Genomic DNA, 14,776 nt, shown 5'->3' on the forward strand with positions numbered 1-14,776 from the left:
GCTACCAGAGCTCCCCATCTATAGCTTTAGAACTTCTAATTAAAGAAGTGTGCCAGCATCTCCTAAATCATGTTCATGGGCAATTCTGTCTTGGAGATTCAGAGTACATATTAGCATAATACAGGCTCTGAGAAGTCTTGCCAAAAAAAAAAAAAAAAAATCCTGAATTTTATTGAAACCATCATTTCCTTTTATAAGGCATGCCTATTAAAGAAATAGTGTTCCATAGAATATCACTTGACTGCTAACCAGAAGGTTCAAACCCACCAGCCACTCCTCGGAAGGAAGACTGGGCAATCTACTTCTGTAGAGATACTGCCTCGGAAACCCAAGGAGGGGTCACTATGAGTCAGAGATGAGTCAACGGCACATAACAACAACAACAACAACTATATATAATAATCTATGGTGCTTTTGTTTACTCGATGTCCATCTTTTCTCATTTCTGAATATTTCATTACTATAAAATGATCCAATAATACAAATCTTCAGCTCCATGTTTTTTTAATAGGAATTTTCTTTTAGTTTTGAACCTATTTCCCTGGTGCCTCTCTAACATGCGCTAAGGTGTTACCTTCCCTGAAGTCCCTGAGGGGCAGTGTTCCAGGCGAGATCATCATCACTGTCATATCTTCGTGGGTTGTCAAAGAAATATGATCTCGGACTGAATCCGTGGCTGGGGACCATTCCAGGGTTAGTCTAGAAAGACAGTTATGTGTTCAGCACACTTCCAGACACTTTGCCTTTTGCTAGACACAGATAAGACCTCTTTCTTGCAGGATTCTTAAGATGATCTACTTAATTGGAAGGAGATGATAACCTGTTTGTAAGAGTTCAGCTCATTGTTTTTATGCTTAAAAGGGACTAATACTTATCACTATGGATAAAATCTTTTATCAAGGTCTTTTTGCTAAATATGCAACAAAGAATCGTTGTTTTAATCCCTAAAAAAAAAAAAAAGACAATGTCCAAATTAGCCACATTAAGGTAAGAACAGTCCCAAATTGGATATAAAGCTATATAATAATATGGACATTAATAACAAATTAAAAATGTAATAATAATGATGAAATCATTTTGTGAGAGTTTCTCATCTAGTTTTCATATCCTGCCTCTATGATCAATTAATCCTGTTTCAGCCCCCAAGCTAAGTCCACCTCTCAGAAAATGTCAAGTGTCTGCCCTCAAGTAGATCCTAGAGGTCATCGCCAACTTTCAGGATAACACCTGCCCTGGAGCATCAGAGAAGCATCTTGGCCAGCAACTACTAAAAAAGTAAAATCCTCTGTCAGGAGAGATTTCAAGTGAACACAAGATCAGACTGTATTATATAGCAAGCCAAATATATATATATATATATATATATATATATATATATATATATATATATATATATATATATATATATATATAAAATCTACCATTGGTTTGAAATCCTTGTATATATCAATAGTGGTTTGTTTAAAAATTAACCAGTAGAGTATGGAACAAGGAAGTTGGATGATAAGTATCTGCATGGGAGTTTCTGCTTTTACAAAATAATCTAGCCAAAATAAGAAGCAAAGTGGAATTTACACAAGGTAGGATGCCTTAAAACTGGCTGTTGTATGGGTTCAAGAATGCCTATTAATTAAAGAGAGATTCTCAAACTTGACAGTGCATTTGAATCTCTTGGACAGCTTATTAAAAATGTGGATTCCCAGAACCTACTCCAGTGATTCAGATCTAAGCCTGAACCAAGTGTCCTGTGGGTTCCAAGATGAACAAAAAAGAAGCCATATTGAGTACACTGGTGCACAGGCTCTGAAGTTTCGCTCTGAAGAAGGCAAAGACTTGTTCGTGCCAACAGAACTATTAACACAGGTGGTAGATAATATTGTAGGGGGCATGTGCACTTTTAAGTCAATGACTATGAGCTCAATTATAAGTTTTCCCCCAAAAGACTATTAGACTTTTCTTTCTCCAAGTAATTACAGAAGTTATGGAAAGCAATAAGATTATTAGTATCTGATTCTGATTAGGAATTAGCTTCTTTTCCAAACTTTATGATGCCAGGGAAAGGCACAGTGTAGCACAGTAATTAAAACCATGAATTCTGAAACCAGACTGCCTTGGTCTGAGTCTTAGCTCTTTCTCCTACTAGCCATGGGACCCTGAGCCTAGTTTCCTCATTAAAAGTAAGTATAATAATAGTTTCTACCCTTTGGCCAATTGAGTGTGGTAGAATGATACCCTATGACTTCCAAGGATAAGTCAAAAAATGCCTTGCAACTTCTACCAGGCTCTCTTGAGATGTTTGTTCTAGGGGAAGCCAGCTAATATTTAAGAATCCTAGTACCAAAAGGTCATCATGTTGAAGAGGGCACATGTAGCCATTTGCAATCAATGGTACCAGCTAAGCTCCCAAACAACAGGCAGCATTTAAAAAAAAAAATTTTTTTTTAAATCTACACACACACACACACACACACACACCTACACACACATATATAGTGTTACCATGCAGATGAAATAATTTTAAATTGTGAAGTGCTTAGAACACTGCCTATCATATATAAGCACTACATAATTGATAGCTATTATTACCAAATTCCATATGTAGCAATGGCATTAACTCTGGTAGTCTTGCCCAAGGATATTTTATATACACCAGTGCTTTGCCAAGCCAAATTTGCCAACTCAAATTACCTGCTAAAGAGAATTTGAAGTTACTTCATTGGTGCAACATAAAAAAAGGAAAAATGTCTTTCTATATATGACTATGCATACTTTATACGAAATTCACTCCCACGGAAATTAAGAGATCATGTGCTTTAGAGCAAAGAGAATCATTTTAATAAACATACTATTATAGATTGACAGTTCTCAAATGTGGTCCATGGACTCCTGGAGGGCCCCTAATATCCCAATCAGCAAGGTCATAACTATTTTCATAATTATACCAAGACATTATCTGCTTTTTTCATTGCACCATTAGTGCAAATACAGTGGTGAATAAAACTGTGCTATTGCCTTAGCACAAATCAAAGCAGTGGTAGCAACTCTATTAGCAGTTACTGTGTTCTTCAGCTTGTACTCACAGTGAAATATATATATTTCACAATTGTTATACCAATATATAGATATATAGATATATATATATATTGGTATAACAATTGTGATATATATATATATATATATATATATGTATAAAAATTGTGAATTATGTGTGGATTTTATTTATCTATGATTATCTTACCATCCACACTTGACTACTTGACTTGCTTGGTTCAAATACTAGTGAGGCTGTGTCACATTAGGAAAGCAATTCATCACTTTCCCCAGCATTGAGATGGAACTTATTCTAATTTCTTTTGCAAAATGAAGCTAAACAGAAAAACACAGTTCACTCCTATGAGAATTAAAGGAAAGAAAATTTCTTGATAAAATAGGAATTTTTATATTATAATAGGTAGACAACTATTCTCTGTTGAAAAGCTAAGAGAAAATCCTGACTGTGTATTTCACAATTAGAATTAGGAGATATTTTCTGCAAACATAAATAGCTTTACTTACAAGGTCCTTTGTAGGATTTCTGACTCGGAAGAAATAAACTACTAAAGTAGTAGGTAAAAGCTCCCATACAAACAGCACCACTCCAAATATGACATATCCAGCATCTCCCAGCTGATTTTTCAAATCTGCCTGTTAAAAAGCAGGGGAGAAATGGAGAGTCAGTAGACCGAGGGCACAGGAAATACATTTGATTTGATTCTATTTAACGTGAATAGAGTAAAATTCTAATATAGTATAATTTCTTTTCCCCTAAAATATGCTTATTGAAATCAGATAATATTAATGGTCCAGACTTCAGGAGAAGAGTTACTTAAACCATACAGCACAGATGATTTTCTTCTTCAAAATATTCCAAGAAACTCCCAATCTGATATTTTTATCACTTCACCCCAATATATGTCCCTTATGTCCTGTGACAGTTGGAGTTGTGTGTCAACTTGGTTGGACCCCAGTTCCTTGTGGTTGTTCCCATGATGAGATCAGATGACTGTGTTCTGAGTGGCCAATGAATACAAGGGGAGTTTCCCTAGGGGTGTGGCCTGCTTCCAGGATATCCAGGGACATCCTGGGAAGAGAGACATTCTTCTGTGGATCGGGATTCTGTTGTGCTGCCTACAACTCTCCATGAGTGAGCAGTCCACCGTTCCTCCTGGAGATCTTGGATTCATCATTCGTTGGAATCAACAGGTGGTGTACTGCCTGCCAGCCTTGAGCTTCCCGGCCCCTGCAGTTGTGGAAGCTAGGAAAAGCCTCCAGCCTGACGTTTGCTCCAGGGACTTTGGACCTGTGTCTTCTATACATTTGTGAGCCATTTTCCTAAGAGAAATTTCTCTCTCTCTTTATGCATATATAAGCTTTGCTGGTTTTTGTTTCTCTAGAGAACCTAGTCTAACACATGTCCAAATGAAATCTGCCACTTACATTTAAGCTAACTTTTCTTTCTTTGAAAATTTATGAATAGCAAGAATGTTTTGTGGTATCCTTCTAAATTCTTGGGAGCAGCATGTAATTATTACCTCTTAGTCTCATTTTGAGAACAAATGTGTCAATTTATAAACTTCTTCACATAACCCATATCCAATTCTTTAAGCTTTGAAGTAAACTGCAAACTAAATTTTCTAGAAAAGAATTCTGATTGCAAGATGTTTGGATTCTGAACCAGTGAGATGGTCAAAGGGGATTGGTACAGGCTTTGGGTGCTCAAAGAAGGTGTGATGTTCTTGGGGTCTAGGCAACTGTGTCACTACGACCATTATTTCAAAGAAAGAAAATACACCAAAACCAAGCCTTTAAGGTCCAGTCACCTAAAATTAATCATTTTGCCTCCTCCATCACATTTAAAGTACAGTAACCATAACTAATCATGCTACTCTTCAGGAAGCATAATCTTTGCTTCTCATATTTCATCTTCAACCATCTCACAAGTACGGGATTCCCTTTCCATTCTACACGACTGCCTCTAATTTGTCATTTGTTTTTGCTGGCTCCTATTTTGATTGCAACACAGGTCTATATATCCATAAATAAATATCCCCCAGAAAAAGAGAATTAAAAAACTGTGTTCATATTCTAGATGCATTCTAAACATGAGCTCTTGATTGAAAGAAACATTTAAATAAATATTTTGTTAAAACCACCTTAGAAGTGAGGATGGGAAAACTTTGCCTCTCATGCTTTGGACATGTTATCATGAGGGACTAGACCCTGGAGAAGTGCATCATGCTGGTAAAGTAGATGGTCAGGGAAAAAGAGGAAAAACCTCAATGGGGGATTGACACAGCGGCTGCAACATTGGGCTCACGCATAACAACAATTGTGAGGATGGCACAGGACCAGTCAGAGTTCCATTCTGTTGTACATGAGGTCACTAAGAGTTGAAACTGACTTGACGCACCTAACAACAACAGATCTCTGTATTATGAATAGGGTCTAATTTATCAATGTTGAAGGTTAGATTTTAATATGTTTGATTTTCTCAAAATAAGGTACACCTTTAGCAGTACATTCCCAACTTTCTCCCATCCTATATTTGGGGTATTGGTATGGATTGGGGTAGTGGTGGTGATGGTTGTAATTATTTCTAATACCTTGCCTGGGTCTTCTAAATGTCAGCCTGTCTTCATATGTTTGTTTAATTTATTATGATCATTTTAAAGTTATTCTTTCTTCCAGAGACTTAATTCAGTCTGTGTTATGAGCACTGTTATGATTTTAGAAGTGGATTTGTATATAGTTGAACAGTATATTTCCAGGAGATGCTAAGGAACCTTTGCAATTCAGTTTAATAGACACGTAATATTGAAGTCATATTTCTTTATTATAATGGCTTATTTGTGTCTCCCCCCCACACACACACACACACACAAGGTACTGTAAATTCCTACAGGGTAGGGAATAAGTCTCTTCATTTTCATACCCCTAGAACCTTATACATGAGTTTTTGTTGGCATGGATGCCAGATAAAGTTTGCTACCTTGGCTCATTTTCTTTATAAGTAACTTTTTTATATTTAGAATATAATAGAAATTACCTTTTAAACCTTACACTTAATTTTCTGTAGATTATACAACAAAGAAAACTCCAAGCACAGATGGCTTTGATGGCAAACTCTACCATACATCTAAGGAAGAAATTTCCTATGGATTTATAAAATGCACTCAAAAAAAAAAAAAAACCTATCATATTGAAACTACCAATGAAATGAGCTTTTACTAAAACCTAAATATTCTCAATCATCTTTTATCTAGATTTCTTCAAACATTGTTAGTGTGCATGTTCCATTAAAAAAAAAAAAAAAAACTCAGTTCATAGTTATAGAACTATTTCTAAAACCTGAGTACAATTTTCTTTATCTTTGCAAATTTCACACCCTCAAAGAAGTATTTTTGCTTTTTTTGGGTATAATGCCTGAGAAGAGCTTCCCTGTGTGGGAATGGTGTGGAAAGAAGCATTCATTTATGTGTGTGTGTGTGTGTGTGTGTGGTATGTAGGTGATGTGTACATGTGGTGAATGTAGTGTGTGTGGCATGTGTATGGCAAGTGCATGGTGTGTGTGTGTACACAGTGTGTATATGTGGCATGAGTGTGGTGTGTGGTAGGTGTGGTGTGTGTATGGTACGTGTAGGTTGTGAGTGTGGCTTGTGTGTGATCTGTGTGGTTTGTGAGGTGGAGTAGGGTGTGTGTGTGTAAGTGTGTGTTCTAGTTTTCTTAGACAACATGTGAAATGGAACAGGCAAGACAGGTTCTAGGATCCTCATTTTACAAATAAGGATGCAGATACCACAAAGATCAGGAAGTGACTTTCTCACAGCCCCACTGCTATTTAGCAACTAAAATAAGGAGCTAGCACCTCTCCACAACATGGAATGTTGAAAAGCAAGTGGTCATTGTGCAGGTAATACCCTTAATGATGAACCCACTGACCTGGTCTGATACATTGTACCAGTCGTAGTCAAAAGAATGGACATTCTTGTTCTGAGAAAATGATAAGATGAACAGGTTGTAGCAGGCTCGAGATGTATACAACAGAATGATGGTCACACCAATTGCAGTGACTTGACACACAGAGGAGCCCTGAAACAGAAGGACCATGAGTGGTGTACCCATTCAAGGTTAAAGACACAGCCTCATTTCAGGCTTTGCCACCTTTTGTTGGACCGGGTAACCCATTGGGGATCTCAGAGTCACTGCAATCTGATCTGCTGTCAGAGCCCTCTACCTTAACTCTACTCTAAACCGCACCTCATTCTACATCCCTTCCCAAAGGTTCAAATTACCCTCATACAGACACTTCAAAACCTGGAGACCTGGTTGGGAGATGGTCATTTGACCAAGGCCTAGATTTTAAGAACAAGAAAGGCAGATTTTTTTTTTTTTAAATCTATAACTGTCACCTCTCAGCTCAGAGAGGAAATCTTAGCTTCTAATCACAGTAGGTGAGCCAAGTGCCTAGGCCTCTAGCTACAGTGCAACAAGTAAACAATCTCAGAGAAACGACAGCTGGGAGCGATATCTGTGCTGCTGATGCTGGCTCTGGGCAGAGAGCACTTCCTCAAAGTTCTGAGTCTTCTAGAATGGAGATACAGGAGCACTAATATGACTCAGGAGTCTCCAGTGGTACAAATGTTTAACATACTCAGCTGCTAACTGACAGGGTGGAGGTTTGAGTCCACTCAAAGGCACTTTGGAAGAATGGCCTGGTGATCTGCTTCTGAAAAATCACCATTGAAAATCCTTCTGAGCACAGTTCTATTCTGACAAATATAGAGTTGCCTTGAGTCAGAATCCACTTGATGGCAACTGATTTGGATAACAGCCAGTGCTTTTAATTACTTGGAAATCAGTGACTTATACCCCAATTTAAGAAGCTATCAATTTCCAAAGGCAGTTAATGTCCATGAGCTAGAAACAGATAGTTAACAAAACCAAAACCTTAATCTGATTTTCACATTTTACATATGGGAGTCATTAACTAAATCTAAGATATTTCATTTTAACAGTAGTGGCTAATTAATCTTGTTTCCATATGAGTGATTGCAGCATAGTGAGTTGCATGGTATGGCTTTTCTAGCCATAATCTTTGTAACTCTCACTAGATTACTGGGTGGGACCATGTAAATATGTGTCACCTTGGCTGGGCAGCTGGTAGTAGTTATTTCCTATAATGAGACTGGCAATTAATTCTGTGGTGGAATTCACCATGAGCAACTGAGTAGCTGCTTTTAAACTCCTGATGTTAAAGTCATTCACCTGAGGTATTTCTTTTGGAGCAGCAGGAAGCAATCTTCTGGGAAAGTTTGCTCGCTCTATCTCAGGTGTGTAGAACTCTGATGTTAGGATTGGTTAATTTTGCCACTCCGCCAGTCTTAAAATGAGCCCTCCTAGAGGCAGAGGGGGAATCTCACTGCCAGCTGAGACTGACACCCAACTGTGAAATGGAGGCAGTGGAACCATGAGGCATGACGCAGAGCGGCAGGCTTACCTGGCCCATAGAGGCAGAGGCCAGGCCAAGAGGCCAAGGGCCAGGGTAGTATGTCTAAGAACACAGCAGAAAGTAGACTGTCCTGATCAAAGAACTCTATCCCGAGCATGTTCCTGAACTTGAATTGTAGCCTGTTGCTTCTCTAATAAACCCCATAATCTGTGAGTTCTGTGTGGCCACTGCAGTGAATTATCAAACCCAGCAGAGGGGTGTCGGGTGCCATGAGAGGGACGGTTGGTGTCAAGGATGGTAAGAGGGTGATGGCATGTCTGGACTCATAGGAATAGGCCTTGGGCTGCCGATGGTGATTCTGTCCTCCTCTTGTGAAGTTATTGGAAGTCAGAAGATGCTGCCTCCCTGCGCCTTTAGCAGTGATCTAAATAGTATTTTTACAATCTACAACTTAACCCCTCCTGTTAAAACTATAGTTATCTTCTTTTAAAGTCTTAAATACCTCCTATGTGGGAGAAAATATAATAAACAAAGGTAAGGTAAAATCAATCTAAAAACTATCAAAATTTATAAATGAAAAAATCACTCTGTCCCTCTAACTTTACAGATTCTGAAAGATTCAGTCAGATTACAGGATGCCTTGATTAAGGTTTTGTATTTTGAAGTTATAGGCATAGATTTTAATATACAGATCACTACCAAAGACACAATATTGTGGGATATTGAGCTACCCCATTACCTTTAGACCAAAGACATATTATACCCTGATGGGCCACATGGCAAAGGGAGTGGACAGGGGTATGTCAGAGGACATGCAGCCACTGCCATTTAGAAACAAAGGAGCCAGAAAAAGCATTGTCATTTGACAAGTGAGGAAACCAAGGCCAGAGAGGTGACCTGACTATCAGGCTAGGGTCACACAGCCAGTTAGAACCCAGGGCATATGCTCCCCAACTCCACACTGCCCCCTCCAGCCAATCTCTTACTACACTTCCAGGTTCAGGTTCAGAAATTTTCAATGAAGGAAGAGCTGGAGGATCAAACTGATGAGGAGGAAAGTAGATAATAAGAGATTCTAAGATGTGAAGCATAGCAGTGAAAAAAAACCAAGAGGTTCCCTCCCACATCATGTGCTCCATGTCTGTAAATGAAAATCAGTATAAGAGGAATACTGTCCTGAAGTGCATGAGCAGTTCCCACTGCTGAGGAGAACACTCTTATGGGCACAGCCAGTCACAGACTTAATCTGAGTGTCTGCAGCAACACAAAGAGTGGTTGAGAACACAAGCCCTGGATCCAGTTCTCCTAGTCCCAATCTTGGCCCTACCATCTACTAGCTGTGTAACCTGGGGCAAGCTACTTGACCTCTTTGTGCCTCAGTTACCTTACCTATAAAATAGGTGTAGTAATACCACCTATTCATATAGAGTTGTAAAGATTAAATGTTAATACATGTAAAATGCTTATAAAACTGCCTAGAACATAGTGAACATTCAATGTGTGCTTGTTCTTAATATCAAGGGAACTCTAGTGGCATAGTGCCTAAGGCACTTGACTGCTAACCGGAAGGCTGCAGTTCAAACCCACCAGCCACTCCTTGGAAGGAAGATCAGACAATATACTTTCCACCACGAAAACGCAAGGAAGGGTCACTATGAGTCAGATCTGACTCAAAGGCAGTGAGGTTTTGTGTTTTTTTTTTTTTCCTTATATCGTTGTTGTTGTTCTCATGTGCTGTTGAGTCAGATCCGACTCATAGCGAACCCTCCTTGGATTTCCAAGGCAGTATCACTACAGAAGTAGATTGCCCAACCTTCCTTCCAAGGAGTGGCTGGTGGGTTTGAACCACCAGCCTTCTGGTTAGCAGTCAATAGTATCATTGGTATAACCAATTCTACTAGTCCTTTAAAATGCAGTTTAAATGGTTGTATTTATACACCAGAGATTGAACTCTCTACAGTAGTTCTGCACATGACAGTATATTTTATGGTATCTGGATGGAAACTTTTCTTGCACCCAAAGCTCAATTAACTGCATTTCTCTGTTGTAGCTCGCAGCCACATCATGGTCTGTCATCCATAGGCAATCAAGTGTGAAAAAGATTGTGTCCTCTTCCCAAACCATGTTTAGGACAGATTTTAAGAAAGGGACCTTCACTACATTTCCACCATACCTTAGACTCCAGGTAAATGTTGGCTAATGACATCTTGGAAATTTTGAAGAGACAGAGGGAGAGAGAGACAGCACACAGTACAAAAAGTGTGTCATTGATAGCCACACGCACTGAGACAATGGCCTTCCTCTCCCAGGTCCCTGTCTTCACCAGTACTGCGCAGGTCAAATTCACCAGCAGGAACAAGAGACTGACAAAGAAGGACACCAGGTAAAGTGGCAATCTGAAAAGGATGAGAGGCATATAAATCATTAGTCCCTGAATGTTTCTGCTTATCAGAAGGAAACTATGAGTTTCTTGTTAACTACTGGAAGTAGACAAACAAAGTTAACAACCACATACGAGCTTGGACTGCAGAGGAAAATGATCCTGGATTCACATTACAAATTACAAATTATGACCTCAACAAGGTACTTACCTCTCTATGCCTCAATTTCATTGTCTGTAATGGGGTTAAGGGGATGAAACGAGGACACTGAAGCACTCAATCAATGTTCATAATGACCAGCTAAGAGCAGAGTTCTAGCCTTGACTGTCAGCTATGACAAGTCTGCACCGTGGGGACACAGGCAAAATGTACCCTCAGCTGCTTCATCTGAAAACAAGACTAAATATTATCTATATTATAAAGTTGTTTAAGAGCTAATAAAGTAAGTGTCAACAATGAAAGAGAACTCCAGTTAGTTCTCATTTTACCTGGGAACACTACTGCCCACCATTAACAACTTAAGAATCTGTTACAGCAACTTGCCAGAGGGTAAATAGATACAAACGGGCTATTTACTATACATTTTTAACAAGAAGTTTCTCAAGACTACAGACTTCCTAAGTGAGGTAAGCCTAAGGTCTACATAAAGACTTTCTCATATCAGCAGCCTCAGGTGTCCTTTTGTAATTGTCAGTATTTTGTTTATTTCTGGGAGACATCATTCAATAAATGTCTGGATCTGGCAAGCTGTCTGTTGAGCCTGAGCACAAGGTGGGAGGCAGACAGGGACAAGAGACAAAACTGGAAATGAGGGTGGGCAGCAGAATCTAGGTGGATCACCAAATCAATAAGCAAATAAATGGTAGATGTGAGAATGGTAGTTGTTAGAATATGATCTGGGTACATGGGCTGGATGAAGAAGACTGCAGTCAGGACAGACCCTCTGGGGAGTGACTGACACAGTTCTGAGAAGAATTATGGAAAACTCATAGAGTCAGGATAAATAGCCTGTCTCGGCTGATGAGAGGAAAGGCAAAAGGGAAAAAAGCCAGTGAGACCAGCTTCTGGGATGCCACTTTTGCCTGTGAGACCAGAGGATCAGCATGGCAGCCCCTCACACAAACTCTCTCCAGTCAGTTCTCCGATTTGGTGCTGCCAGACTTTATAACATTCTCTTCTGAGGAGAGGACTCTGTGGCCAGAGCAAATAGTTAACACACTTGGCTGCTGACTGAAATGTTGGCAGTTCAAGTCCTCCCTATGGAGCAAAGTTCTATTCTGACACACATGGGGTCACTGTGAGTAAAATATGACTTGGTTAAGGCATTTGGCTGCTAACTGAAAGGTTGGTCGTTCAAACCCACGAGCTGCTCCATGGAAGATGAGGCACTCTGCTTCTGTAAAGATTTACAGCCTTGGAAACCCAATGTGAGTCTCTATGACTGAGAACTGACTCAGTGGTAGTGGGGCATGGTTTATTCTAAGGAGATAGTATTACGATGATAAAGGTTGTTTAAATATTTCTTTCAATATCTTAGAATTCTTTTTTTTAAAAAAGGGAAAGGCAAAGCCTGGCTCATTATACTTTTCACTTCATTATAAAAATAAAAAATGGAGGGAAAATAGTTGAAAATGTTAAAAATCAAAATACTCTTGATCAATCCCATGCTCAGAGATCACACATCCTAAGCCAAAGATATATATATATATATACTTGGAAAGACCAAAAAAAAAAAAAAAAATCAACACCAACTCCAGCAAAACTCAGAGCTAGTTAATGTGTCGGTGAAGAGGGAATTTAAGTGAAAAATAAAGTGGTTCTTGGCTGCTTTGAGTATGAATTATCTTCAAAACACAGAATTGCTATAAGAAGAGCTTGGGGTGGAAAGTTCCAATTAGTTCTAGACTAATGGCTTATCTTTCATTTCCAATGAATTGTGATTAAATTAAGAAAGCCAACCTATTTAAGACATCTCAAAGCACATCAAGGGATAAACTATTGTTTGAAATGTCTAATGTCAACTAGTTTAACAGAAGTGGGGAGTTAAATAGATGAGATTAAAGATGTCCCTAAACATGAACAACTCCTAGGATTTCTTTATACTTGGCAACCTAATCATTAGATCTGAGTTAGCAAGCTTCTCCTTTTGAAAACCTCATCCTTGTGGCTTCAACACACTCTCCATCTTCTCTGGCTCAAACTTCTATTAACATCAAGATCCACCTGTGTTTCTCCTCTTCTCCTCCCTTAATCTTCTCAGGTCCCCTCCCTATAAAGCAGTGCAGGGTAGTAAATTACTTGGTATGGCTTTTCTAGCCATGTCTTTGTGAACTCCATGGTGGAATTTGCCATGAACAATTAACTGAGTGGCTCCTGATCATTAAAGTTGTCCACCTGGGATATTTCTGTTGGGAGTAGCACAAAGCAATGTTCTGGGAGGTTTGTGCTCTCTCTAAGGTGCTTAGAATTCTGATGTTATGATTGGCTAGTTTGGCCACTCTGTCAGGCTCAAAAGGAGGCCTCCTAGAAGCAGAAGTCGCTGTAACTGCTGGCTGAGAAGGATGTGCTGCTGAAAGAGACACACACTCCTGAGAGACATGCGCTCCTGGGAAAGAGACGCAAGAGACACTCATTGCTGAGTTAGACACCAAGGGACATGCACTGCTAGGAGAAAGACTGTGAGAGACTGTTGGCTGAGAGACGGTAGGCTGAGAGAGACTGAGCATTTTTGCTGAACTTGAATTGTAGCCTGGTGCTTCCCTAATAAACCCCATAATCTGTGAGTTCTGTGTGGCCACTGCAGTGAATTATCGAACCCAGCAGAAAGGTAGTGAGTGCTGCAGGAGTAACGGTTGGTGTCAGGGTTCGGGAAAGGGCTGGAGGGAGGCAGCATGTCTGGCCTCACAGGAATAGGCCTTGGGCTATTGATGGTAATTCTGTCTTCCTCTTGTATGGTCAGAGGAGGTCAGAAGATGGTGCTTCCCTGCCCTTTTAGCAGTTGGTGTCAGAAGCGGTGGGATTTGTTGCAGTGGTTCCAGACTCATAGAAGCATGAGACTTTGTAAAAGAAGGAAGGGGCCTGGGAAGTGAAACCTTGGATTCCTCGATGGTCTTTGTTTGGTGTTACCTCTTAAAGTAATTGATCCAGAGGCTAGGGCTTTTGGTTACACCCAGCCAAAGGCCCAAGGCCATATGCATAGAATGGGATTGTAATCAAGGTGAAGAAACGAACCCAAATGTCTTAAAAAGGATTATATTTTTTGGATTATGTGTTTACCTGAATGTACTATGGGTATTGAATGTCTCCTACATGCTTGTACATTAGAAATGATTATGGGGTGTGGATAATAGACAGCGTGTAAATCTGCCTTCAGCTGATACTTGATTGGATATGTTTAAAGAAGATAGAATTTGCCCAGAAGAAATGCAGGCTTTTGTTTTAAACCCTGTGTGTAGAGAGTACTAGGAGTTTAGGTAGAAAACCTGAGCTTCACCCAGTACTACTGAGGGAACGGAAGATTTGCATTTGAAGAAAGGACCTGGGGGAAAAAAAAAAAAAGACTGGTTTTTTGAATTTTGAGCAAGCATTTAGGCTTTGGGTGTATCAAGGCAGGAAAGTCATGGTTCATGAGAGACACCCCTCCCAGGACTGAAAGGTAAAGGAAGCCAGCGAGCAGTCAGCCTGTATGCTACTCACATGTGACCACCTGGGTCCATTTGAGTGGAAATGGGGGAAGAGCAGCAAAGAAGACACGGGCTGAGTTTAGTACTCTTTGACCTAGGCCATGGAGGCTGGGGATGAGAGGAAGGGCTGGCTGGTCTGAAGTGCAAGGAGTTGTGAGCCTATGGGCATTGAAATAGTCCCTGAGGACTGAAGATGTGAGAGAAGGTGCTAGCTGGGCTGAAGT

The 14,776-nt window shown here is 39.7% G+C and overlaps 1 protein-coding gene across 1 annotated transcript in view; it reads right to left on the reverse strand.

Moving 5' to 3' along the window:
• Positions 1-14,776, reverse strand: part of GPR137B (G protein-coupled receptor 137B) — a 92,101-nt gene that overhangs the window by 40,103 nt on the left and 37,222 nt on the right. The window contains 4 exon segments of the mRNA XM_007958207.2: positions 575-699; positions 3,556-3,684; positions 6,979-7,128; positions 10,662-10,884. Of these exon segments, the coding sequence (XP_007956398.2) occupies positions 575-699; positions 3,556-3,684; positions 6,979-7,128; positions 10,662-10,884 (627 nt within the window).

The sequence above is a fragment of the Orycteropus afer genome, unplaced genomic scaffold (genome assembly GCF_000298275.1).
Source record: "Orycteropus afer afer isolate SDZICR_OR568_19922 unplaced genomic scaffold, OryAfe1.0 scaffold00877, whole genome shotgun sequence".
In the NCBI taxonomy this organism is placed as follows: Eukaryota; Metazoa; Chordata; class Mammalia; order Tubulidentata; family Orycteropodidae; genus Orycteropus; species Orycteropus afer.